The sequence below is a fragment of the Elgaria multicarinata genome, chromosome 2, assembly GCF_023053635.1.
Source record: "Elgaria multicarinata webbii isolate HBS135686 ecotype San Diego chromosome 2, rElgMul1.1.pri, whole genome shotgun sequence".
In the NCBI taxonomy this organism is placed as follows: domain Eukaryota; kingdom Metazoa; phylum Chordata; class Lepidosauria; order Squamata; family Anguidae; genus Elgaria; species Elgaria multicarinata.
In genome coordinates, this window is record NC_086172.1 from 38,718,808 (window position 1) to 38,743,994 (window position 25,187).

Consider the following 25,187-nt stretch of genomic DNA (forward strand, 5'->3'; position numbering starts at 1 on the left):
ATAAAAAAATTTGGACACACTACTCTGCAAGAAGGAGATGATTTAAACCTACACTGTACAATATATGGAAGACCAAGGCCAAATGTCACTTGGACAAAAGATGGCATCAGAGTGGCAGCAAGAGAAATTAGTGTACGTCTAAACGTTTTGTAAATGTTCCTTTGGGAAGAGCATAGTATCGCTTGCTTCACGCCACTAATCTCCCTGTGTCTATATTTCATTGTTTTACAGATTGAGAAATTAGGGGACACCTATTACCTTTTAAAAAGAAATGCAGTCCTTGCTGACACTGGAAAATATATCTGCCTTGCCACTAATGAAGTCGGGGAGGCGCACTGCTCAGCTTTCATAAGAGTAATAGGTAACTAGGCGCGCATTATTAGAGAACGTTAGTTATAATAAATGGAAGACCTTGCTCTGTTCTGGCTGACGTCCCCATTTTGTTTCAGAGAAGAATAAAAATGTACATGTTTCCAATGTAACAGAGACTAAATCAAAGCGAGGGAGAGGCTATCTGTCAGAAAAAGGGAAGGCTGCCACACCTGAAGCATTACAAGGTCAGGATTCGCATTGCTTGAAAGGTCAAAGGCAAACTAAAAAGCGTTCCGTGAGGTAACTGCATTTTATGTTTTTTGCCTTGTAAAGTGCTCCAACTCCCATCCAAGTGTTTCATTCACAAAACTTTCATACCATCCACTCCTTTTAGCCTCATTCTTTGTTTCACATAATCAAAGCAAATAGCATACAAAAATGTAGCCAGGAGCCAAAGGATTAGATGCAGTGTTCCATGAATGCATGTTTTTTAAAAAATCTGTAACCCAGGGTGTTGAACCTCTTTCAGTCTAAGGGCCAAATTCAATTTCACAGAAGCTCAGGGGCTGCATTCCAGTGGTGGGTGGGGCCAAAGGCAAAGGGGGAGGGGCCAAAATAAAACAACAACAGTTTATTGCTTATTAGTCAATCAGGCCATACGCATACAGAAACATAATAAAATACTCCTCAGCCAGAGGTAATACCAAAATACAAAGTGTTAATAAAGTGGCTAACAAGAGCAAGTTAAAACATTTTGTAATCCTGAACAAAATTTGCTCGCTTGTTATATTACATTGATAAGTTTAGTCTTTTATGGCAGCCAGTGACTTTTATTTCTCCAGAGCCTGTTTGACAAGCTTGGCAGTCCTATATGACGTATAATAATCTGTACCAGCCGACAATGATAATGCTTTACAGAGGAATTATCCTCAAACCCAAGTATTAAGGGCTCAAGATATTGCTTCCTCAAGTATGTGTACAATGGGCATTCTGCTAGGAAGTGTACCATGATCTCTACCTTAAGACATCCAGCTGGGCAGTCTGCTTTCACACTATCGTAGGACCTATAACATGCCTTCACCACTCCATCAGCTGGAGTGAATTCAGTCTGCACCTAGTCATAAGCCATCTCAACTCATATGAGGTGATGGAAGTCAAGTACGGGGGGACCTTCCCGGGAAGGTAATAATACTTTTATAAATTATGTTGGAATGACTCCTAGCAGTGATGGCCACTGAAGTCTCGATGTCAACATCATGTAGCCTTCTAAAGATCTCCCTGGCACTATCGTACCCCTCGCAAGTAGGTAGGTTTGCGAAAAGCCCAGTTCAGAAATAGATATGCTTGTCTTGTCTGCCCATGTCTTCATATGCTGATAAAACCAAGGGTGAGACCAGTTGAAACACTTATCTTTAGCCAAAAGAAGATGGCTGCTTATTGGACAAGCATTCCCACTGAGTGGCAAGCTGTTTCGAGTCAGACAATGGCTTTGGAGGTGGATCTAGGTACCCCGAAAACTCTGGATAAAAAATCATGCTGCGTTGACTCCAATGAGGTAATGCACCCAGGCAGGTGCCCTGTATAAAATCTGGGGGAGTAATTTACCTTTTTATAGCTCTATTAAGGGCGGGGCACCATCTTTCCACCTGGTCCTGTGGCAAAGTGAAGAATAGCATTCCCAGTTGCATTAGCTGTCAAGGCTGTTGCTTTCAAATGCTCGAACCAGGATCCTGAACTTTGAAATGTCACTCCTAGGTATTTGTACTTATTGACCTGGTCAAGCAGGGTTCGTTAAGAATGCATTTGTCGCGGTCATCTCAGAAATCAAGATGAGCAATGGTTAGCCTATGAACCCCTCAAGCAAGATGGCACAATAATGAGATTGGGTTGGTGCTGTTTACTAAGCAGGGGTTCTGATTAATAAGAATATGTGAATTTCCAAGCACTGATGAAGAATTCATGTCATAAAGGAAAACTTTTCACTAAGGTAGTCGACTAGATCCATATTGCAAAAGTGCAGTGAAGGATGTTCTTTTTAGGATTCTGGGGAAAGGGTGTAGATTTTCTTAAGTGAGGCAATATAAAGTTCATTAAACCTATCATTCATTGTTAAAAAAAGGGGGGGCATCCCATTTTTTCCTTCAGCATATTTTACAATATGGGACACTCCCTATTACATAAATACACTACAGGCAAAATGGCTTTAAAGCTAATCAAGTTCAAGGCCAATCAGTACTATGGAAGATCCAAGAATTAAAATATGTATTGGCTTTGATCTGAATGGAGTTTTGTAAGTTTATATTGTTAGGAGGAAAGATATTACTGTTTTCATACTGAAAGGCAAAGAACTTTCTACTTTGGTTACAAACTGGAAAGGAAACCCACTTCTAGATTTTTTTTAAATCTGCTTTTTCATGGACAACCAGTTTATCTGGGTTGCCTCCATTAGAGCAACCCTGTGAGACTTTATAATTTTAATATTTAATCTGCACACCAAGTAATGAAAATCAAATTTGAAGCTTTGATTTTCATAACTAGACCAAACACATTCTTCCAGTAAATGTTATCATTTTTATCTATGTGCTTGCTCTTTCACAAATTTGCTTATAGCACAATCCTATTTTGCATAGAGGGGCTTTCTTAGTGTGTATAGAATTGCAGCCTTAGTGTTTCATTTTCTATCAGACATCATGTGCCTATTTTTAAAGTTTGGAATTATATGAACGTAAATGAAACTGCATTTTTTTTTGTGATGTTGGGAATGTCTTTTTCTATTATTTTACCCAACAATTAGTATGTATGTTACTTATAATATACTCCCAGCATTTGTGGTAAAAAGAGAGTTTTGCTAAAATCCCATGCATGAGATTTAGTTGTATTTTGCAAACAGTGTCTCACACCAGAGCAATTATAGTGATATATTATATTTTGTAAGTGGGAGAGCTCAGACCAACTTTCTCTATTGTTGACCTTAAAAGTAAGGCATTCAGCACAGCAGAAAAACACTTTTTTCTTATTCCTTGGTCTCTTAAATGCTCATAGTATATTTTAATTATTATTCTATATCACTTGTAAGTTGGCTATTTTTCTATATCACTTGTAAGTTGTTCTATGTCTATATCACTTGTAAGTTGACTATTGTTCTATATCACTTGTAAATTGGCTTAAAAGTTTTCTGATGAGACGAGGGTATACATATTTTATATAAACATATTTTACATATTTTATATAAACAGAATTATAATAATGTATGGGCAGGGGGGATTTAGCTCACTAGTGATAATCCAGCACAGTGCCAGTGTGAAGGGAGATGTTGAATCCTCATTTAGGTGAGGACTCTTCCACCAGATCCTCTGAGAAACAGACCTAGTTCTCACAGTGGATGAGGAGGGGAATCTGGGTTTGGCCTGTACCACCACTTCAGTTTACAGATGAGGGCTCACCTGATTGCTTTTTTTAAAAGCATAAAACATTCAAACAAGCATGACAAGAAGATGGCCATACTAGAACAACTGTGCCGGATATCAGACCAAAGGCCTACGTATTCCAGCATTCTGTCCACACAATGGCCAACCAGATGCCTTTGGGAAGGCCACAAGCAGGATGTGAGCACAAGAACTCTCACACTTGTGTTCCCCAGTAACTGGGATTGAGAGACCTAGCACCACTGACCAGTAGCCACTGATAGCCTTTTCCTCCATGAATTTGTCTAATCCCTTTTTAAAACCATCCAAGTTGGTGGCCATCACTACATTGGCTCCATTCAGACAACACACTAAACCATGCTGCTTAACCACAAAATGGTTAACAGAATGCATTAACCTTAACGCATTCCATTAACCGTTTTGTGGTTAAGCAGCATGGTTTGTCTTGTTGTCTGAATGGGGCCATTGTGTGGTAGACAATTTGACCACAGTTTGACTGTCTGCTGTGAGAAGAAATACTTTCTTTTATCTGTACTGAATCTCCCATCATCCAACTTCCTTTGTTGCCCAGAGTTCTAGTATTGTGAGAAAGGGGGAGAAAATCCTCTCTACTTCCTATACCCTATGCATAATTCTATACATCTCTATCATGTCTCTTGATTACATCCTTTTTGTCTAAGCTAAAAAGCCCCAGATGCTGTTACCTTGAACATTTTTGGTTTCTCTTTTCTGCAAGATACTAAGAGAGTTCTCGAAGCAGGGGCTCAGGCCTTAGCTAGACCTAAGGTTTATCCCAGGATCATCCCAGGGTTGTCCCTGCCTGCTCACTGGATCCTCTGTGTGTCATTTACATGAACAGAGATGACCCCGGGACAATCCTGGGATAAACCTTAGGTCTAGCTAAGGCCTCAGAATCTAACTTTGGAAGCTGGTAAAGCTTGTTTCTTTCCTTTTGGGGGGGGGGTAATGTTTTTATTTGGTTATTGTATGCATACAAGACAATATTAAAGCAACAACAAAAATAATAAACTTCAACAAAACAAACAGAAAACACGTTCCCTGTTTTTCAATCTTTCTTTGAAAGGAAGTCTCTAAATTCTTCTCCATCTCAGTTTAAAAAAACTGTAGCAGATTAGAATTCCCAGTGTCCTCCCCCACCAGTCTGTCTCTGCTGCACAAGGTTTCTTTAAACTCTTAGATTGGATTGGGAAATTTCCCCAGGTTTCTTAATCCCCATCCCCTCATATTTATTTATTTATTTTATGTATATACTGCCCCATAGCTGGGGGGTTTACAAAAGTTTAAAACAGTGAACATTAAAAACAAAAATATAAAATTTAAAACCATCAAAAGCATAAAAACAACAATATCCTTTTAAAACAACTATTCTGGGGTCAGTTGAAAACAAACAAACAGCACATGTTGTTAACTGGCTGTGAGAAGAGAAAAGTCTTGAACTGGCGCTGAAAAGATAACAATTTTGGTGCCAGGTGAGCTGCGTCGGGGAGATAATCTCTAGAGAACTGTGGAAACTTCCTGAGCCAGCCCAAGGAGATCTCTGGAGAGTTTGCCCATATCTGGGCTATACTAGGAGGGGATCTACACAGCGTCGTGAAGGCGCTTGTGTGCGCCTCCAGTGCGCCCCAAAACTCATTGTGTAGATCCTGCCCTACCTGGCCAGAAGAGGCGGAGGAGGAGGAGGAGGAGGAGGAGGCCCCGCATCGCCCCATCCCCGCGAGGGGCGATGCGGGGCCGCCTCCGCCTCTTCTGGCCAGGTAGGGCAGGATATACACAATGAGTTTCGGGGTGCACTGGAGGCGCACGCAAGCGCCTTCACGACACTGTGTAGATCCACCCTAGAACCTTCCTCACCGAACTTTGGCTTTCTTTGTTCAGGGGTCCTTTTTGTATGACATAGCATTCCATCATGTGAGCCTCCATGTACAGTCTGAAGCAATACGGTCAGATTCCGGTTCATAACCTCATCTGCTGTTTGTGAGGACCAGCACCTTTGGGCAAAGTGCCTTTGGGCAAAGTTCTCTTAATTAATGCTATTAGCGCCACACATTTGCTTCCCTTTCTCTCTCAGCCCAATCACCACCTCCCAGAGAAAGAGAGACTTCTCGACCCTTTCACTTTTTGCTCATTAAGGGCAAGTGAATTGGAAGCAACAGAAAGGAGGAAAAATAGCCCAGACAGGAATTTCTCCAGGAATTAGCATTGGTGAGCCCTGTACCAGAATGGAGGCCTCAGCAACTGCTCAGTTATGCTGAACTCCTGATGCAGCCCTACTGAGAACTAAGCTACCGTATTTCTTCGATTGTAAGACGCCATTGATTGTAAGATGCACACTAATTTCAGTACCACCAACAGAGAAAAAAACCCCTAAGACACACCCACGATTCTAAGACGCACCCCATTTTTAGAGATGTTTATATGGGGGGAAAGTGTGTCTTAGAATCGAAGAAATAGGGTACTTTCATGGTATTTGGAGGTTTTGGAGTGGGGTGGGGGAGATGTCAGTGACTACTTAATATTCATGAAGCACCAACAATGTGCTGGTTACATATATATATATATATATATATATATATATATATATTTGCATGGAGCATGCCTTGAATGCCCTGCATACAGGAAGTGATAATCAGTGTTCAGTTTCTAAAAATATAGGTGTCTGGGCTTAAGCTTGCTTGTGAGCTATACCATCTGCCCTGTGGAAACCCTCCTCTTTAACCCAAGAATGTGGGACAGGCTGAATGTGCCCAGTGGTGGCACATTTAAAAATGACTTCATACATTCCAGAGTCTCGACCCTGCTTTTCAAAGCAGATTCTGTGGCTGACCTCTGGTGAGCCAGGGAACAAATTCAGCCCTGGCAAGAATGGTTGTTGGTGATCACCAATTCTCCTATTGTACTAGAAAACTGGGCTTCCTTCTTTTGACTCCAGAAAACCATACAACTGCACTTTAACCACCCAAAAGATACATCGAGATCACCAGCAAAGGAGTTGGAAGATGTAGCCTGAGTCACCTGGGCATCAACCATACTGGAGAAAGACACCACAAGATTATTCGTTTTAGAACCATGTGAATTTTAAAGAGTTTTTTCCCCCAAAGAGCTCTTCATTGGGTTGCCAAAACAGTTCAGAATCCTTACACAGTACATGACACAGGCTGTATGAATGTCTCTTGTGTTCAATATCCACAAAAGTTTATCTTATACAATCTACAATTCTTTAGCACGTTATTTTACATACGTATTCTGTTGGGTCCACTCTGGGTGGTTTAGGAGTTAACCCTAACTAAAATGGAAAATGTGTTTTCTTCAAATTAAGTAAAGGGTAGAAATTTAGAATTGTGATCTAATTATATATCAGAAGTAATCTAAAAATGAAAGCTGGGTTAATCGTTACTCCAGGTATGCAATCTCTTTTAGCCAGACTGGGGCAGCGAAGTAATGAACTCAAAGCTTCTCTCTGAGAAGAGAGTCCCTATCCTGTTCCTTATATTGGGCTTCTTTAAATATTAATGGACTGACAGGCATATTATGCAAGCCACTTGGGTGCCACCAAAAATGGCCTCTACTATATAACGTGCAGGCACAATCATGCTGTGGCATTATTATGTTGGAACTTTACTCGCTCCTGTACTACACCGCTGGCTGGCAGGCAGTGTGATTCACAACATGATGACATCAAATCATTGGGTGAATGTTCCCATAGGTGGAGAACTCAGTGGGGGAGCATGCAACTTGAAGATCCAGGCTCATGACAACAGAGCTGTTGAGGAATGGTGGGGAGTGGGGGTGGGAGTATGGCCCTCTAGATATTGTTGGACTGCAACTCCCATCAGCCCTAGCTAGCCTAGCCAATTGTAAGGGATCATGGGAGCTGAAGTCCAATGACTTCTGGAGGACTCACTCATTACACATCCTTGCCTTACCATATGATGATGAGGCTAAGCACTGGGCATATTTTCAGTTGTGTGAAGAGATGATAAATACTGGACCTGGCCAGCTGTGCTCTCCCAGTTATGGCTGAATTTCAAGATGTGTCAGTAACTTCACTAGGGTTTGTTCTTCCCCAGCTTGGGACAGTATCTAACAGTGTGCAATTGCTAACAGAAATGAAGTAGCGCTAGCATAAACTAGTCCAGTGCAATGCAAGTAGCATTAGCTGATGTGCTGATTTCCCAGAGAAATTGGTGTTCTAGCTAATGCTATTGGTGTTGCTCCAGAGTAATGCATGCTAGTGTAACTTAATTTAGTTTAGTAATTGCACCCTATTGGATACTGCCCTTTGTGCCCTCCAGATTTTGGACTTCGGCTCCCATCAGCTCCAGCCAGAATGGCCAATGATCAGGAATGTTGGGAATTGTAGCCCAAAACATCTAGGGGAGACCAGGTTGGAGAAGACTGATCTAACCTCTTCGGCATAAGGAATTTGGCTAATCTGTCACAAAAGTTGTACAATATATTGCACTATGGTTCCTTTTTTCCCCCCCTCCCCTTTCCTCCTCAAACCAGAATTACAAAGTGAAATCTGCTCACATTCCCATTTTATCTAACCATGTAATGAGAAATAAATGTAAGGAACAAATGTAACTTGTCTATAAGTAAACAAATAAATATTTTGCTTGAAAATGCTAGTGTAATGTCATTTTTCCCTTTAAATATTTTGAATATACCAGAAAGTGAATCTGTGCACATAAACAACAGCTGGGAAGTAAGACACCCTCTCCTTCTATTTTTATCCTTCAGAAGTGTTGATTTGTTGAAAACACAGCAAACACACAAAAAATACATAAATTTAAGCTTCAAGACATAATGCATATTCATTCCTGTAGGACCCATAAATCACATTCTGTCAATAAATTCTGTATTACACAGGTTAATCACTATGTCATAAACTGTGAAGCTGAAGAGGAATGCTCATTTTTTAAGTCACTGTGGATGCAACACTAGTCCAACGCTGGGCAAACTTTAGGCCAGGGGTAGGAAACATGGGCCTGGATCCCTTTTGTGACACCCACCAAGGTGCCCTACCCCTCCCACTTTTTTCTAATTAATGTATTTTCTTGCTGGGATTGCTTTGAAATCGGTTTCTGTTGCTGCTGAAAACTGTGGGTTCAAAGGAGTTGTTTAGCGTGTTTAGACAGGTTACTTGTCCTTTACCATGGTGGCCATTTTGTGGTGTTGCCCACAACAGTTTCTCCAATTGCCATATGTGCCCATGGCCCATTCCTACCCCTGTTTTAGCTGCTACGTTCTTTTCCACTAGACCCCTGAGGGCCACTAACTAGAAACAGGTGCAAAAAAGTAGCTTAGCAAAGTGGGTAAAGAGTTGAAGAACAAGGTGCCTCTTTTCAGTACCAGAACTGATGCTCACAGGACTGAAGGCATGGCCCTGCTTTCCTTTTCCATACAATTAGAGTTCTATGGAGGAGAATGTCCCAAAAGAGCTATAGTTATAGGGCAGAAGCTAAACTTAAACATCAATCTTAAAAGAGCTTTTCACGTAGTGTCCTGTCAATACCACTTGGTATCAGTACTCCATGCTTTAGTGCTCTAGCCAGCAACTAATTTTAGTAGCTGCCATATTTTCTACTGAGCATGAACTTGCAGTGTTAGCTCTAGCCACCTACTGTTGACACAAGCTGACATACAAGCAAAAGGGCATTGTGAACCGCCCAGAGAGCTTCGGCTATTGGGCGGTATAAAAATGTAATAAATAAATAAATAAATATAAATAACCCCCCATTTCTACAGTATAAACAGTAACAAAGGTATCAACAATTTATTTGTTAAATGTTGGAATTACTGGTAAGTGCACATTCACAACCGCGTTAAATTTGTGCAATGATTTGTAATGCAAATTGTGCGCTAACGACAACTGGTCCCCAATCTTAATACATGGTTCTATTTTCTTTGGGGTTTGATTATTTTTTCCATGATTTGGCAAAAAGAATTCTTGCAAAATTAAAATACATAATATTGGTCCTTGCTAATCCATTTTACAAGATTCAAGAAACAGACTATTTGATTTAAAGGCATCTATAATTGAAGAAATGTCATAAATCGTGCTGACTCCCATACTCCCATATTGTTTGCCTTTTTTGCAGTTCCATCACATATGTATGAAATCGTGTTTAGGCTTTTGGCATATCAAATACTTGCATTCCCGGAATGCAAGTGTTTGATATACCAAAAGCCTAAACAAAATATGTATGTGTATATATATATAATTTTCCAAGCAGATAGGTGCATTGTGTAACCATCTTATGACAATTTTCTCTATAACAAGTTCCCTTATTGAAAAAGAAATGCTATACTTTGTCATATTTTTGTACATCTCTGCATCGCTTAAGTTTATATGCTTTTGTCACTCTTATCACTTAATTACATAATTTTATATCCCACCTTTCCACCAAAGAATAATGCACAAAGTGGCTAACAATAAAAACTAAATTAAAACAAAAACCTTAATTGAAACATAGCATGAAAACAAATCAATTAAAAACACAACTAAAATGCACACTAATAAAAGATATAGCCAACACATAACCAGTTAAACCTCCTTCCACAGCAGTCCAGTTTACATGCCAAAGGTCTGTCTAGATAAAAATGTCTGCCTGCTGGCAGAAGACCAGAGAAGGACCCAACCTAGCCTCACTCAGAGCCTGGTGATGGCCCCAAGAAGGCATCTCTCAAGTCTCCACCAAATGCACCTCTAGTGGTGGTGGTACCAATAAAATGGCCTCCCCTGAAGGTCCTAATACCCAGGTAGGTTCATATGGGAGAAGGTTTTTCAGAAGTTCTTTGATCCCAAGCTGCATATGATTTTATACGTTATAACCAGCCTGAATTGTGCATGGAAACAGACAGGTAGCCAATGAAACTGGTTATCTTCATACCAAGCCCCAATCAACAGTCTGGCTGTACCATTCTGGACCAGCTGAAGTTTCTGAACAGTGTTCAAATGTAGCCCCATGTAGAGCATATTACAGTAGTCCAAAGGGGATATAACTAAGGCATTCATGACCATAGACAAATCAGACATCTCTAGGAACTGGCACAGTTGATGTAGTAGGCTCAGCTGTGCAAATTCATTCCTGGCCAGCTCCAAAACCTGGACATTCAAGTTCAGGGCTGAATCCAGGAGTACACCCAAACTGCAAGCCTGTGTCTTCAGGAGGAGTGTAACCCATCCAGCACAGGTTGAATCTATATTTCTTCATCTGCCTTTCGACTAACTAGGAGCGCCTCTGTTTTGTTTGGATTCAACGTCAATTTATTCACCCTCATCCTATCCATTACTGACATCAGATACGACTGTAGAACTTGAACAGCTTCCTTGGATATGGAGTGAAAGGAGAGAAAGTTGGGTGTCATCAGCATTCTGGTGGGACCAAACTTCCAAACTTTGAACCACCTCTCCAAAGCAGTTTCGTGTGTATGTTAAATAGTATGGGGAACAAGATGGAACCTTGAGGGACATCACAGGCCAAGGGTCGTAGTGTTGAACAAGAGTCCCCCAGCTCTGCCTTTTAAAATCGACCCTCGAAGAAGGACCGGAGCCACCCTATAGCAGTGTCTCCTAGTCCCATTTCAGACAGATGCCTAAGAAGGATACCATGGTCAATACTATTTAAAGCCAGTGAAAAGTCCGGAAGAACCAACATTCCTGATTCAGAGCCTTCTGTGGCACTGATCTCTTTCTGCCTTGCTTCCTGACAAACTTGACCCAACCTGATCCCTGCTCAAGTTCTGGTCCCTAGCAGAACCCTGAGACCCAAGCTACATCACAGAGAACCATTAGAACCCATAGCCTGAAATGGTACATTGGAGTGCAAATGAACTGAACTTCTTCCCACACTTGTTTAGGGGAAATTAGATTCTAAGACGCCATCGATTGTAAGACGCACACTAATTTCAGTACCACCAACAGAAAAAAAGCTTTGATTCTAAGAAATAATAAACACACCTGCGATTCTAAGATGCACCCTGTTTTTAGAGATGTTTATATGGGGGGAAAAGTGTGTCTTAGAATCAAAGAAATACAGACAGCGGTTGATCCATCTCTTTGAACGTAGGCCTAATTTAATCACATATGAAGGGATGGGGAATTTTTTTTAAAAAAATAACGTATATGTGATGGTTGATGATCCATCTCCCCAAACTCCTCCTAGGCAACTTTTGCCAGGCCGGGCCTGGTATCCAGTATTAGTACAAAGCCGGAGGAAAAAAGACTCCTCCCTCTTTTAGATATACCAGTGATTACAATATGAGTTGATGTATCTCATCTAGGCCAAGTGTATGGCATCTGACTAGGGTCAGATATGGGTAGTACCAGCCCAGATTATCTGATCCCACAAATACGTTGCTCTCATAGAGACCATTGTTTTGCCAAGTCATCCCCAGTATCATTGCCTTAAGTATTTTTTTAAAGAAATACTTTCTGATATTAAACAAGCATTAGCACACTTTATTAAGCTGAAACCATATATTCTACCAGTATAATAATGCCACCTGACATAAGATCAATTTACTTATTTGACCTGGAGATTGACAGTTGCATTTGATAGCAAATGTAGGATTTAGCTTGATGGGCACTAGCAGTGCCCATTGAGTTGACTCTTCTTGGTTAACTAACAAAGGCCTTTGCTAGACCAGGCTATATCCCAGACTAATACCCGGGATCGCCCCTGCGTGTCCAGATGACGCACAGGGGATCCTGAGCTCAGGGAGGGATCAACCCTCCCTGGTCCCGAGATATAGCCTACCCCTTTGGGCCCGGTATTTTCCGCGGTCTCGGGCTGAGCCCATTTTCACAGCTTGATTACTCGTGCATAGCTGGGAGCTGCGCATGGGGTGCAGCACTCCCCAGGAGCGCTGCGCCCATCGAGGGCAGGGTGGAGGGAGTGGGGGAAACGTTTTGTGTGTGTTTTAAACTTACCTGGGCACACGAGCATTCGTGCGCATCCAGCCCTTTAAGAACAAAAAAATGGTGTGTGCAACGGCTCTCTTTGTGAGCTCGTCGTGCCTGACGTATAGACTAGCGTGACAGCCCGCGACAGTTGCATGGTGGGCTCTCCCCTCCTCCATCGCACTTTTTAAGGTAGGTCTAGCAAAGGCCACAGTCTCTGGACTCATCTACACCAAGCAGGATATTGCACTATGAAAGTAGTATATAAAAGGCAGGAGCCATATCAAGCAGGATATAGTGGTATGAAAGCAATATATGGTATGTGTCCAATGGGCCCAACAGTTGTCAGTGCACTTCAATACCACTATAAACAGTAGTGGGCTCCTGTCTTTTACATACTGCTTTCATACCACCTTCATAGTGGAATATTCTGCTTGGTGTAGATGAGACCTCTATTAGCACACATATTCACACTGTTGTTGTTTTACTCCCACACTTATCTTATATCTAACACACAAACTGCTTTGTAGCATCAGATACAAGGACTACCTCCCACACGGCTATATTTTCCTCAACTTGCTGGTTGCTTTTTCCTCAGCATGGTCACTTGTAGTGCCAAAATTAGCATTGTCAATCAGGCAAACAGGTGGCCTATGGCATAAAGTCGATCCCTCTTTCCCAGGTCTTTTCTTTTGGGGAGCCAATCAGAAGTGATGCTGAGGTGACGGAGGCAGACTTGTCAGCAGATCTGGAGTATAAAAAGTAAAACAACCATGTTAGCACTTCTGAGCAGTCGTGCATTCCCAGCCTCGCCTCGGGTGTAGGGATTGCAAAGAAAAGCAAAACTACACCGTTTCGACCGTGTAGTTTTGTTTTTTATGGGTAGAGGCTCAACCATTCTCATGTTGGGATTGTTTAAAATCATACTCTGGATAAGGACGTCGTTTAAGCAACTTTCGTTCGGGCTTAGCCCGCTCCTTTTAGGCACTCTTGTGAAATCAGGTTAGTAGCATGTTTGTAATGATTGAACTGTATTTCTTTGTCAAGGAAATCATTGGTACATTCTGCATGTAACTACTGGGTTCTAATAGATATGATTAGGTAGAGAGGGTAAAAGGCAGCAGTCCTAGATAGTCCTTTTAAACTGAAATGCATTTTTCTCATTAAAACAAGGGTGCTTTGTTGATTGTTAATTTTTAAGTCTTTGAAATACCTGGCTAATAATTCTTTCAATGTGCTTGGGGTAAAAGCTATTTCAAATGGCCATTATTATTATTATTATTTAAAAAAGCCTATTATGATGTCTGATTAACTTTTCATGCTTCCAGAGAGTGCTCAAGGTTATGTTACTTGCAGATAAACGGAGACGCTCCCAGAATAGCTCTGATAAAATGCACATGGTATTGGCCAGGCACTGATGACTTTTTAAGGGAATCAGCTGCTGGGGTATCCATTACACTGCGGCTCTGGACCACTTGCCTGCTGTCAGTCAAAGCTGGGATGGTTATTTTTGGAATGTGACATTTCAGAAGCATAGCTTTGAAATACTAATAATACAAAAGCCATATAAGATCACAATTTGAATAACAGGACAACTTCCTTGTACATTAGGATAGTTGGAAGAAGAAGAAGAAACTTTTGGGCCTGAAACATTCATGATAAGGGATTAAACTCATCCCTGAGTTTGGTTTTGATTGTGTTTGGTTTAGTTTTCTTTCGTTGGATGTCACTGCTACAGATAATGCGAGGGACCCAAATTACATTTAGCAGTCAACTAAATATTCTTGGTTTAAGATGAAATGTTGAAACAAATTCATGTAAAACAATTCACTAGAAAAATATGAAAGTAGTAGCTCTTTGAGAAGAGGGGAAAAGAACTCATATTGGTCCATATGCTTAAAAAATGCAAGACCATGGCATGTTCTAACTACTAAAATACAGCTTCTTATTCTGTCATGTTTAAATTCCACTGCCTGAAGTTATAACCACAGGAATTGTTAAGATAAGAGAAATAGGCTTCTTATAGACAACTGAATTGTCAAGGAGGCTGATGTTCTAGCTATCTCTGATACAACCTCTGATCCCACAAGTCTGTAATCTTGTGATGAACCATCTGTGCCTGAACCTGCCTCCTTTTTGAACGATTTTGACAGATGCCACGTTCAGAGGGTTCTTCCCTTAAAGGTGGCCTAAAAATAATTTAAAATAAATTAAGTGGTTAGGTTAAGGAGATAGGTACCCCTAAATGAAGAAATATTCCCCTCCAGAGAGTTGAATTGTTATCACTGTGGTTTGGCAGAGAGTGAGGGCATTGTGTTACACCAATAAACATTTCAGCCGGGGGGTGGGCGCAGTTCTTCAGATTTTGCACCTTCCTGCAGTTGTTCAAGCCATCACTGTCAGTTGTTATCTAATAGCCTAGCTCACATTTCAAAGCTGTGCATCCCCTTGGTCTCTCTCAAGCCCAGATTCAACTGAACTGCTTGTGGTTTTGCACTTACGTTTTGCACTTCTAAAATGCCCAATAGATTGAAGATCTCAACTATTCTACTTAAAGGCATTTTTCCCCATTGAGTGGGAGAGGGAAATGAAACTACCATTTTCAGACAAATGCAGGGTTATGGAGAAAATTCTTTCATCCGATCCCATTTTTACATTTGTATAATCTGGTTTGGGGAGGGGTTAAGTAATGCATCAAAGATCAGTAAAACAGTGGCACAATCAGCATTAGGAAGTAGGCTTCTAAGTGGTATGCTTGCTCCATTTGACAACATGTGGCTCCCTGAAAGCCAGTGGCAATTCTGTTGCTGACCATGGCCAGATCTACACCAAGCAGGGTATGACACTTTGAAAATGGTTTGAAAATGGTATATGGCGTGTGTCCTGGGCCCCAACAGTTGTCACTACTGTTATAAACCGTTTTAAAGCAATAGTGTAGATCCTGCCCATATTAATCGGAAGTATGGGAAGCACAGGAGTAAAAATTACATTACCTAATTCTCCATAAAATGCTGGTTTTAGAAAATTAACCCCATCAAGAGCCACAGTTCCAGTATAATTAGAATAAATCACTCCATATGAAGTACAATATGAAGAGTCACTTTGCCTTATTATGCTAATGACTTCAAGCAGACCAATGACTCACATTCCATTTTTATTTCCACCTTTCTTTTCAGAGTGCCTGTAAAGATGACGACAAAAGCGCCGACATTCACACAGCCGTTACAAAGTGTTGTGGCACTGGAGGGTAGTGCCGCAACCTTTGAGGCTCATATTAGTGGTAAGGCTTTCATCTGTTTTTACAATCATTATTTCCATTTTGTTTTGCTGATATCTCCAAATACACGATCGAGGCGTAAGACATTTTGCTTGCAGAGATGAAGGCTAAGACTAAGCCCACCCCCTCCTGTTCTATGTACAAATTCCAACTTGACTAGCAGTTGAATTTCTCTTTAACATTGATAATGAGACAACCTGTTGCAGGGCAGGATGTGTGACACACAGCTCTTTTCCCCAACACCTTGCTGCTGCCGCCCAACATCTGTTGCCTGAGACAACTACCTCAGTTTGCCTAATGGTAGGGCTGGCCTTGGGTCAACTACACAGTGGGCATTATCCAATACCGCTACTGCGCTAGAGGGAACAACTATTAGATCAATTGGAAGCCAACACTGGCTAGCACAACAAGAGACAAACTGAAACTACCGCTTCCAGAATGGCACAAATCAGCAGTGTTTGTGGAAGGGAGTTCTGCCGATTTGTTTCATTCCAGAAGTAGCAGTTTTAGCAAATTTCCCGCATTGAATTAGCAAGTGGTAATTTCCTGTTGCACTAGCAGTCATTCCTGCTAACGCAATGTGTTTAGATTTCGTGCTAACAGACTGCCAGCACTGGATACTGCCCAGTGCTTCCAGTGCCTCCTAGAATTAAGGGGCACATCAGCAAGAGTAATTTAAAAAGTATCTTCTTTAGCTCCCCCACCCCACCCAGTCTCCTGCCTGGTGTCTGAGCATGCTGGTGGAGCCCAATAGAATAGGGTTCTTCTAAAGACACCACACAACTCCCATTCTGAGCTGTATAGCGACTTCAGGGTGTAGTAGGCCAATTCAAACATTCCATACAATTTTTAATTAGTACATGAAATTTAGAGGAGCAAGTATGTTATGCAGCCTTCGTATATACAGTCAAAACAAACTATCGAGACCCAAAGCAGACAGTATTTTAAAGATGGAGCTGCTTGCTACTCCAGAGTAAATACAGGGGCCCTGATCTAGATTGGGACTCTAGAGTGGGGGAGTAGCGGGGCTGTAATCCTTCCCCCTGTTATCATCCCAGTTGGGGGACCTGTGCCTATAATTTATGTTGACAAATAGTGATCCTCCATTTTCTTTTATTAACCCCCCCCCCATATAAAAGATCATTAGAGTGTTTGTTCTAGTTTCATCATTAAAGTAATGTCTGCTTTGGCTCTAAGCCCTTTCCTTTTCTGTGAGTTAGAATTTAGCAAACATAGGCCTAATATGCATGTCACAATAACCCAGCTTTTTTTTGTTAAACCCTCAGTTTAAAAACAAGTGGGCATGCTGGTGCATGCTACCCAATTGCTGTTACTGCAAGCGAGAGCAGCTATACAACTCAGGATGCGTCATCCCTGGGTTGTTTCCCATGACGTGCCAAACAGGAACTCTGGCTTGTCTCTCTCCCAATAAGCCTGAGAAATAGCCTGTGGTTAGTACATGAGCTAGATTAGGAGTCAGGCCAGCAGCTGGAGCCCCCAGGCCTAATATGGTCACCAAGGAGAGGTGTACCATCTACCCTCAGCTTCCCATCAGACACACCACGGGTAAAAGAAGGGTAGGCAGGGAGTGGTATCTTGGGTAACAAGACCAATCAGCAGGTCACTTCTCGGGGAGAGGCCTTGATGCTCTACCAATTCTTCCTCTTATCCATTCTCAAACTAGTTGTCCAGGAAATCTAATTTCTGAGCAAGGCACCGGAGTTGAGATACGGTAGAGGAACTAGACCCTACAGCTGCCGCATATTGAAAGAGTTGGTGTGAATCAGCGTTAAACTGGTTGAAATGAATGTACTTGGGTCAAGTACATTTGGAGTACAGTCCAAATAATATAAACTAGTGGGAGTTCAATTATCGAATCCCTGAAATCTTACGCTCACATTAAGTAATGCTCCGAAGTGGTCCACATTGCAAACCTACTGTAGGTACTTATTTACTATATATTATTTAAAAGTATTTTTATGCCATACCTCAGCCCAAAAGGCTCTCACAGCAGCTTACATATAATCAATTAGCCAAGATCGTCCTTGCTTGCAGGATTACAGTCTAAAAACAACAGCAACATACATAATGCCTGATTTCAATATGGTAGGTCAAGTTGATTTCACAATGCTAGCAAGGCCTATTTTAGATGTGCAAGCATTGCCAGGCCAAATGAGATCACACCGAAACTTATAGCCCACATGTTTTTGAGCTAAGGACTATATTACTGGAATGGAGTATGAAAATACTCCCTGACTCAGAATTCATGCCACAAGTGGATCATAGGCACACATGGGTTACAGCAGGGATGTTGAACCCCAGGCCCATGGGCCAAATCCATTCCACCTGGTTCCCAGTCTGGACATTCAGGATTCCCCCAGATATCCAGCTCCCTTCTCTTGACTATGCCCACTTTTCCCTGATCACCAATGATGGTTCCCTGTTTTTGCATGGTTTCTCCCACCTTCATTTTAAAAGGTTCAAATGCCTCTCCTAAGGCTTCCCTTATTAGCAGTAAGAACTTTGAACAGAAATTAGGGTGACCATATTTTGGAAACCAAAAAGGAAGACAACATGGTCGCCCCCAAGGGGGCGTGTCCAGTACCAAGGGGGCATGCCCACCAGAACATAGCCTTGGTCACATGTCTGATTTTACAGCACATATTTAAGACAAATCTGTTCTACATAACATCTTAATGTTAAAATCACTGAAATAAAGAACAAATGAGAGATTCAGTGTATCTGAAATTAACTTCACTCACTCCTACTTTTGTAGGTTTTGCTGTACTATGAAGCTTTTGCTATACTCTGTGTGTTACATTCTCCCCTTCCCTCAAATATCTTTTCTGACTGTATCTTCACTCATTGCAAGCTGCTGTTGTTGTTAACAGGGTTTGCTACTGGCCCCAGATCTGTTTCAAATTTGGTATGGCTAAAGCTCTACCAAAAGCTATCATGGTACCAACTTTCAGCTCTTTATCTTTAAAAATGACAGTTTAAAAAATAATAATTGTAAAACCTCATTTTTTAAAAAACTCCTAAAAAATCAATGGATGAACGGATCTGTTTCAAATTTGGTGTGGCTAAAGCTCTACCTAAATCCTATTACGGTACAAAGTTTCATCTCTTTAACTTTAAAAATGACGATTTTAAAAATAATAATTTTAAAACCTCAATTTTTAAAAAATTCCTAAAAAATCAATGGATGAACGGATCTGTTTCAAATTTGGTGTGGCTAAAGCTCTACCTAAATCCTTTCATGGTGCAAAGTTTCATCTCTTTATCTTTAAAAATGACGATTTAAAAATAATAATTTTAAAACCTCAATTTTTAAAAAATTCCTAAAAAATCAATGGATGAACGGACCTGTTTCAAATTTGGCATGACTAAAGCCCCTCCCGGATTTGCCATCAAAAACCCAGACAAATCTGAGCAAATCCGGTCATATGGTCACCCTAACAGAAATAGGCTGGCATTTTTAGTATTTTGGCCCTGCCGCTTTTGGCTTTGGCTCCACCCCTTTGTGTTTGACCTCTTCCAATGCTGGAACGTGGCCTTTGAGAACCTCTCCAAAACTGAATTTAGCCCTTGAGCTGAAAGAGGTTCAATGCCCATGGGTTATAGGGAAACCTGGTGAAATGTCCTCTTCATCACAACAGTTAAAGCTGCAGGTGCCCTGCCGTCTTTTAAATCTGGTCACTCTAGTATAGCTCCTGCACTTTAACTGTTGTGTTGAAGAGGGAATTTCACCAGGTTCTCCATATATACAAATGACACCTGCTGAAATTCCCTTTTCTATGCAACTGTTAAAGATACAGGAGCCCTGTCCTCCTTTTCATATGGTCACCCTACCTTCTCTCATTTTCAGTCCAAGCTTTGGCACACAGTAATCTTATTGTAACACTAACTCATATTGAAAGATGTTGTAAATCTTTCCTCCCCTAAAGCTGCTCATCAATTCAGACAGACCTGACAATGATTCAGTATTTGGTGTGTGTGTTTTTGATGTAGTAATATCTTTGTACAATTTTTATCTCTTGAAATCTGACCCCCTAAATCACAAAAAGTGTAACTTCTACTGTTGCATTTCCTTTCTCCCCCCTTATCATTAGACATTACAGATTTATAATTTCCCTACCTATGATAATACAACATAGGAGTGGGTGGGTGTGCGTTAAATATTAAAGCAGAGTTGCAAATATATTTTAAAGACAGCAAGCTGAGATTTTTTCAGACGATCTATCTATATATCTTTTAGTCTATATTATAAAATAATGCATTAATTAATATTTATATAACACCTTTCTACATGACCAAAGCACTTTGCACACATTCACCCTTTAACCCTTGCAGCAATCCTGAAATTCAGGACAGAATTATTGTCCCTTTATTGCACATGGTGACCTAGTATGTTGATACTGTAGTTAGGCTGAGGTTTGAGACAGAGGCTTCCAGTGCATAACCCACTTAACAAGTATGCTAAAAGTTATGGAGCTCCCTAGAAATGTAAGCGTAGGCCAGCTTCCTCCAACCTGGTGCCCTCCAAATGTTTTGGACTACAACTCCCATCAGCCCTTATCATAGCCAATAATCAGGGATTATGGGAGTTGTAGTCCAAAACATCTGGAAGGCACCAGGCTGGGGAAGGTTGACGTAGATGTTTAATGCAGAGTTAATTCACTCCCTCTGCTTACTTGAACTATTGCTTCCTAAAGGTTAGGCCAGGCTCCAACCTTTTGGGGCCTCTGGGCACGACCACAAATTAGGCACTGGGGTGGAGTGCCCATCCCCTCCCCTTTTATCTGTGTTTGTGTGTATACATGAATGTGTACACTGTCCATGTGCACTCTGGCTTCTCTCTCACTGGCTCTTTTCTCTCTTCCCCCACAATCTCTCTGACGCCTCTTTCTTTCTTGTTGGCCCGAAGGTCTTTGACGGGGGCCGGGGGTGGACTATCACCCAGCCATTTTTGACAGGGGTATGTGTTTTTATTGCTATGAAAGCCGATGGACCAACCACTACATTGGCTTTCATAGGGACAGAAAAAGGCCCCCTGCTGCTGCTGCTGCTGCTGCTGATGATGATGATGATTTATATAGCACCATCAATGTACATGGTGTTGTACATAATAAAACAATAAAATAGCAAGACCCTGTCACATAGGCTTACATTCTAATAAAATCAGCTGGAGGGGCAGGTGAAGGTCACCCCTCCCCCTCCAAAGGCCCAGTTGCTCCAAGGGACCTTGGTGGGGGTGGCCTTTTTCGGCAAGGATGACCTTTCCCACCCCCACCCCCCACCCCTGTGCTAACGAATGGAGGAATCGCACCAATCACTTGCAGAGGGTGAAAACAGCTTGAAGGGCTCCTCAGCCTAGTTTTGAAGGCACTGCATTGGAGACCCCTGGATGAGGCGATATAAGTTAAATTCAGCTTGCTATATAAGGAAAGCTCCCTTCACATATTTTATAACTATTCCTTCAATTTTAAATTTAGATGGAAATATATTGGGTTTTGGAATTATTAGAAAGTGAAAACAGAAGACTATGTGGTGGTGGTCCTAACTGCATAAGCCGCTGAGATGAGTCTCACCAAGTTTTTGCAGTCAGGGGTGGGGTAAGGTTTGCTTTTTCCAAAATGCCATGTCTTGCACATTCTGTTATTCTTGCCCAAATTGGAACTGAGGCCTCTTGGTCTTGGTCAAAACAGCAACCCCTTAATGACGTCATTTGAAAACAGCTTTGCCATCTGTGTTGGCAACAAGCAGAGATGTTTGTGACCATTGCTCCAAACAACACCACAATCTTATTAATGTGAACACTTTAACGCTCTCTGTTCTGCTAAAGGTTCCCCAGTTCCTGAGGTGAGCTGGTATCGGGATGGCCAGGTTCTTTCTGCTGCAACTCTGCCCGGTGTGCAGATCTCATTTAGCGATGGCCGCGCTAAACTTGTGATCCCCGCCGTGACAGCAGCTAACAGTGGAAGATACACCCTACAAGCCACCAATGGATCTGGACAAGCAACTAGTACCGCTGAACTACTTGTCACAGGTATGCTATGAGTGGAGAACAGATCATCTTACAAGTGTGTAAAAATGGCCGACAAATACTATTTTCGTAGGGTGACCAACTGTCAGGATTTCCCCGGATTTGTCCTGGTTTTTGTTCTTTCCTTGGTGTCAGGGGGGATTTTCTATAACTTTCAATAATGTCCTGGAATGACACACCTTCCCCTTTAAGGCTGCCATTAGCATGGCAGGAGGGAATGACATGCTTTCTTGAGGCACATCATTCCCCCACCCCGAGCTCCAACTGAGGTCTTAAAGGGGAAAGTGGGTCATTCGTGGACATTATAGAAAAGGCCCCAATTGGAGTGGATGGTGGTGGTGCAGAATGAAATCCTTTCCCCTCCTCCACTCCAATCGGGTTCTTTAAGGTGGCGGGAGAATAACGTACTTTCTGCAGGACTCAGAAAGCTGCTTCCCCACACACACACTAGGTGTCCTCTTTTTTGGTTTCCCAAATATGGTCACCCTAATTTTCGAAACAAAGTATCATAGAATAGTAGAGTTGGAAGGGGCCTATAAGGCCATCGAGTCAAGAAAGGGTTGTAACTAAGAGTGTAATTCTATTCTACTGATGGAAGCAGTTCTATCAACGGGACCGCAGCTCCCGACGCCACCCTCAAAATCTGCTCCGAAGAGCTGAAAGCCCTCCAGGGGGCTGTCTATACACATGGAAAGCCCCAGGGTGGGTGCGCTGCATAGCTGCATCGATTAACCTGAGCACACAAACCCTTACCTTCGGGTATGTGCTTTAAGTGCTACCCCATAATTTTTGAAGCAGATTTAACAAGTTAAAGGCTTCACTGTCTTGAATGGACTACTCAGCCGAATGACATACAATGAAACCCCTTTGTTACCATCCCACTAACTGATGCTTAACTTTTTTTCGTGTGACCTTTTTCATGGTCAGTCAAAGTACCCACAAAACGGTCCTCTAATTAGGGATATCATTCTTATGTTCAGTCCTATGAACACATTGGGTGGGGTGGGACGGGATGGGGGAGATGCTTCACTTTTGTTGTTGCAGAGGAGTACGGTCTTCAGGCAGAAGTTTAAATCACAGGTTTCCTATAATGCAGGGGTTGTGGAGCACCTCTTTCAACCCAAGGGCAGAATTCAATTTCAGAGAAGCTCTTAGGGTCTGCATTCTAGTAAGGGGAGGGGGCAAAGGCAAAGAGGCAGAACCAAAGGCTATACCACCATATTATAGCTTAAATCTCTTACTGCTAGTAACCAAGCCTTCGGAGAGTCATTTCAACCTGTTAGAGTGGGGGAGAAGCTGCCCAAATGTAAGGAAACCACCAAATGATCAGTGGTTGGGAGGAGGGATGTGGCTAGGGGAAGGGGTGTGGCCAAGGGAACCCCAAAGGGCTGGATTTGGCCCCCGGGCCTGAGGTTCCCCTCCCCTGATTTAATGCAGTTGTACTATTTCCACACCAAAAATATAATATGATTAGCTGTTTTAGAGGAGTGTGTGTGTGTGTGTGTGGATTTTTTTTTTGGTTCTCTGTGACTTTCTCCCTTGAGCTTGCTTCTTATTCTGTACCAAACTACAGCTGAAACAGCGCCACCAAACTTTTCACAACGACTACAGAGCATGACCGCAAGACAAGGAAGTCAGGTTCGACTTGACGTGAGAGTGACTGGAATCCCTACACCTGTGGTGAAGTTCTATCGGGATGGAGCAGAAATTCAAAGCTCCGCCGATTTTCAAATTTTACATGAAGGAGACCTCTACAGTTTAATAATTGCAGAAGCTTACCCCGAAGACTCCGGAACATATTCAGTAAATGCCACAAATAGCGTGGGTCGAGCTACTTCAACAGCCGAACTGCTCGTTCAAGGTAATGATAAATTATTCTTGTTGTTGTTGCTATTATTATTATTATTATTATTATTATTATTATTATTATTATTAATTTATTTATATCCTGCCTTTTCCCAAGTACTAGACTCAAGGCAGTTTACAAGATTAAAACATGTACAATTAAAACATATAAATATAAATTACAAAAGTTAAAATAGAATTTATTTAGATCATATGTTTATGAGCCATAGAAGTAAAATAATAAGAAAAAAATACATAGAAATGGGATAATCATGGCATTGAACCACTCTAGTTACTGTTCTGCCAACAAATCCATCAACTTCATGTCTCTCAAGTGTTTATAGCTTGGCTGTAAAATTTCACTCAATGCTAAAACCTATCATAAATACCTCAGCATGAGAGGAAGAAAAAATAATTCCAAACAGCAGCAGCTCAGTTTGCATTTCTACCGCTCTTAATATAAGAAAAGTAACTAGACATTGGTTGTGTGTGTGTGGCTGCCTCCATTTTTACTAGAATATTTCAAAAGTTTTTTTCTTAATATAAAATCCAGCAAGGTATTGGCTAAATTTACTTATTTATATTTATTGATTTATTTGGAATACTTATATATCCCTCCATATCTAAAACAGATGCTGGAGTGGTGAACATATGAGGTAAAAAAAATAAAAAGAATTAACACACCATTACAAAAATTCTTCTTTTAAAACCATACTGCCAATAAAAACTGTGGCTGGTTAGTTAAGGAGTGCTTCCTGGAAGAGAGCTGTTTTCAGGAGGTTTCAAAAGCAGCACAGTGTTGGTGCTTGCCTGATTTCTATGGGCAGGAAATTCCCAAAAAAGGGGGGCCACCACACTGAAGTCCCTTCTCCTGGTGGACTCCAATTGGGCCATAGGTCCATGGGGACTCACCAGGAGCATGCCCTCCAATGACCTCAGTGACGGGGCAGGTTGGTAAGGGAGAAAGCACTCTCTGAGATATCCTGGTCCCAAGTTGTTTAGGGCTTTGTACACTAGTACCAAAACCTTAAACCTGGTCCAGTCGTGAATAGATAGCCAGTGCAGGTTCCTCAGCAAAGGAGTTGCATGCTGAAACATGGCAGGCATTCTGCATGAGCTCCAGCTTCTTATCCTCAGAAGAGGGTAAATGTTTAATGTTTAAATGTTTTAATATTAGAATTTGTTTAATATACTTTTAACTTCTGTATATCTCTATAGGTTTCTAATGTATATGTTTTAAATTTTGTAATGCTGCCTTGAGACCCAGCATTGGGCAAAAGGCGGGATATAAATAAATATAAATATAATAATATTGTAGCTTCATGTTGACTCACGTAAATACATCCTTATGTTTAC

The 25,187-nt window shown here is 41.5% G+C and overlaps 1 protein-coding gene across 1 annotated transcript in view; it reads left to right on the plus strand.

Annotated features, from left to right (window-relative positions):
- Nucleotides 1–13,462: 13,462 nt before the first annotated feature.
- Nucleotides 13,463–25,187, plus strand: part of TTN (titin) — a 304,366-nt gene continuing 292,641 nt past the window's right edge. Inside the window, exons 1-4 of the mRNA XM_063116312.1 lie at nt 13,463–13,665; nt 15,840–15,943; nt 21,786–21,989; nt 23,560–23,847. Of these exons, the coding sequence (XP_062972382.1) occupies nt 15,853–15,943; nt 21,786–21,989; nt 23,560–23,847 (583 nt within the window). The 5' untranslated portion in view covers nt 13,463–13,665; nt 15,840–15,852. The remainder of the gene's footprint in view (nt 13,666–15,839; nt 15,944–21,785; nt 21,990–23,559; nt 23,848–25,187) is intronic.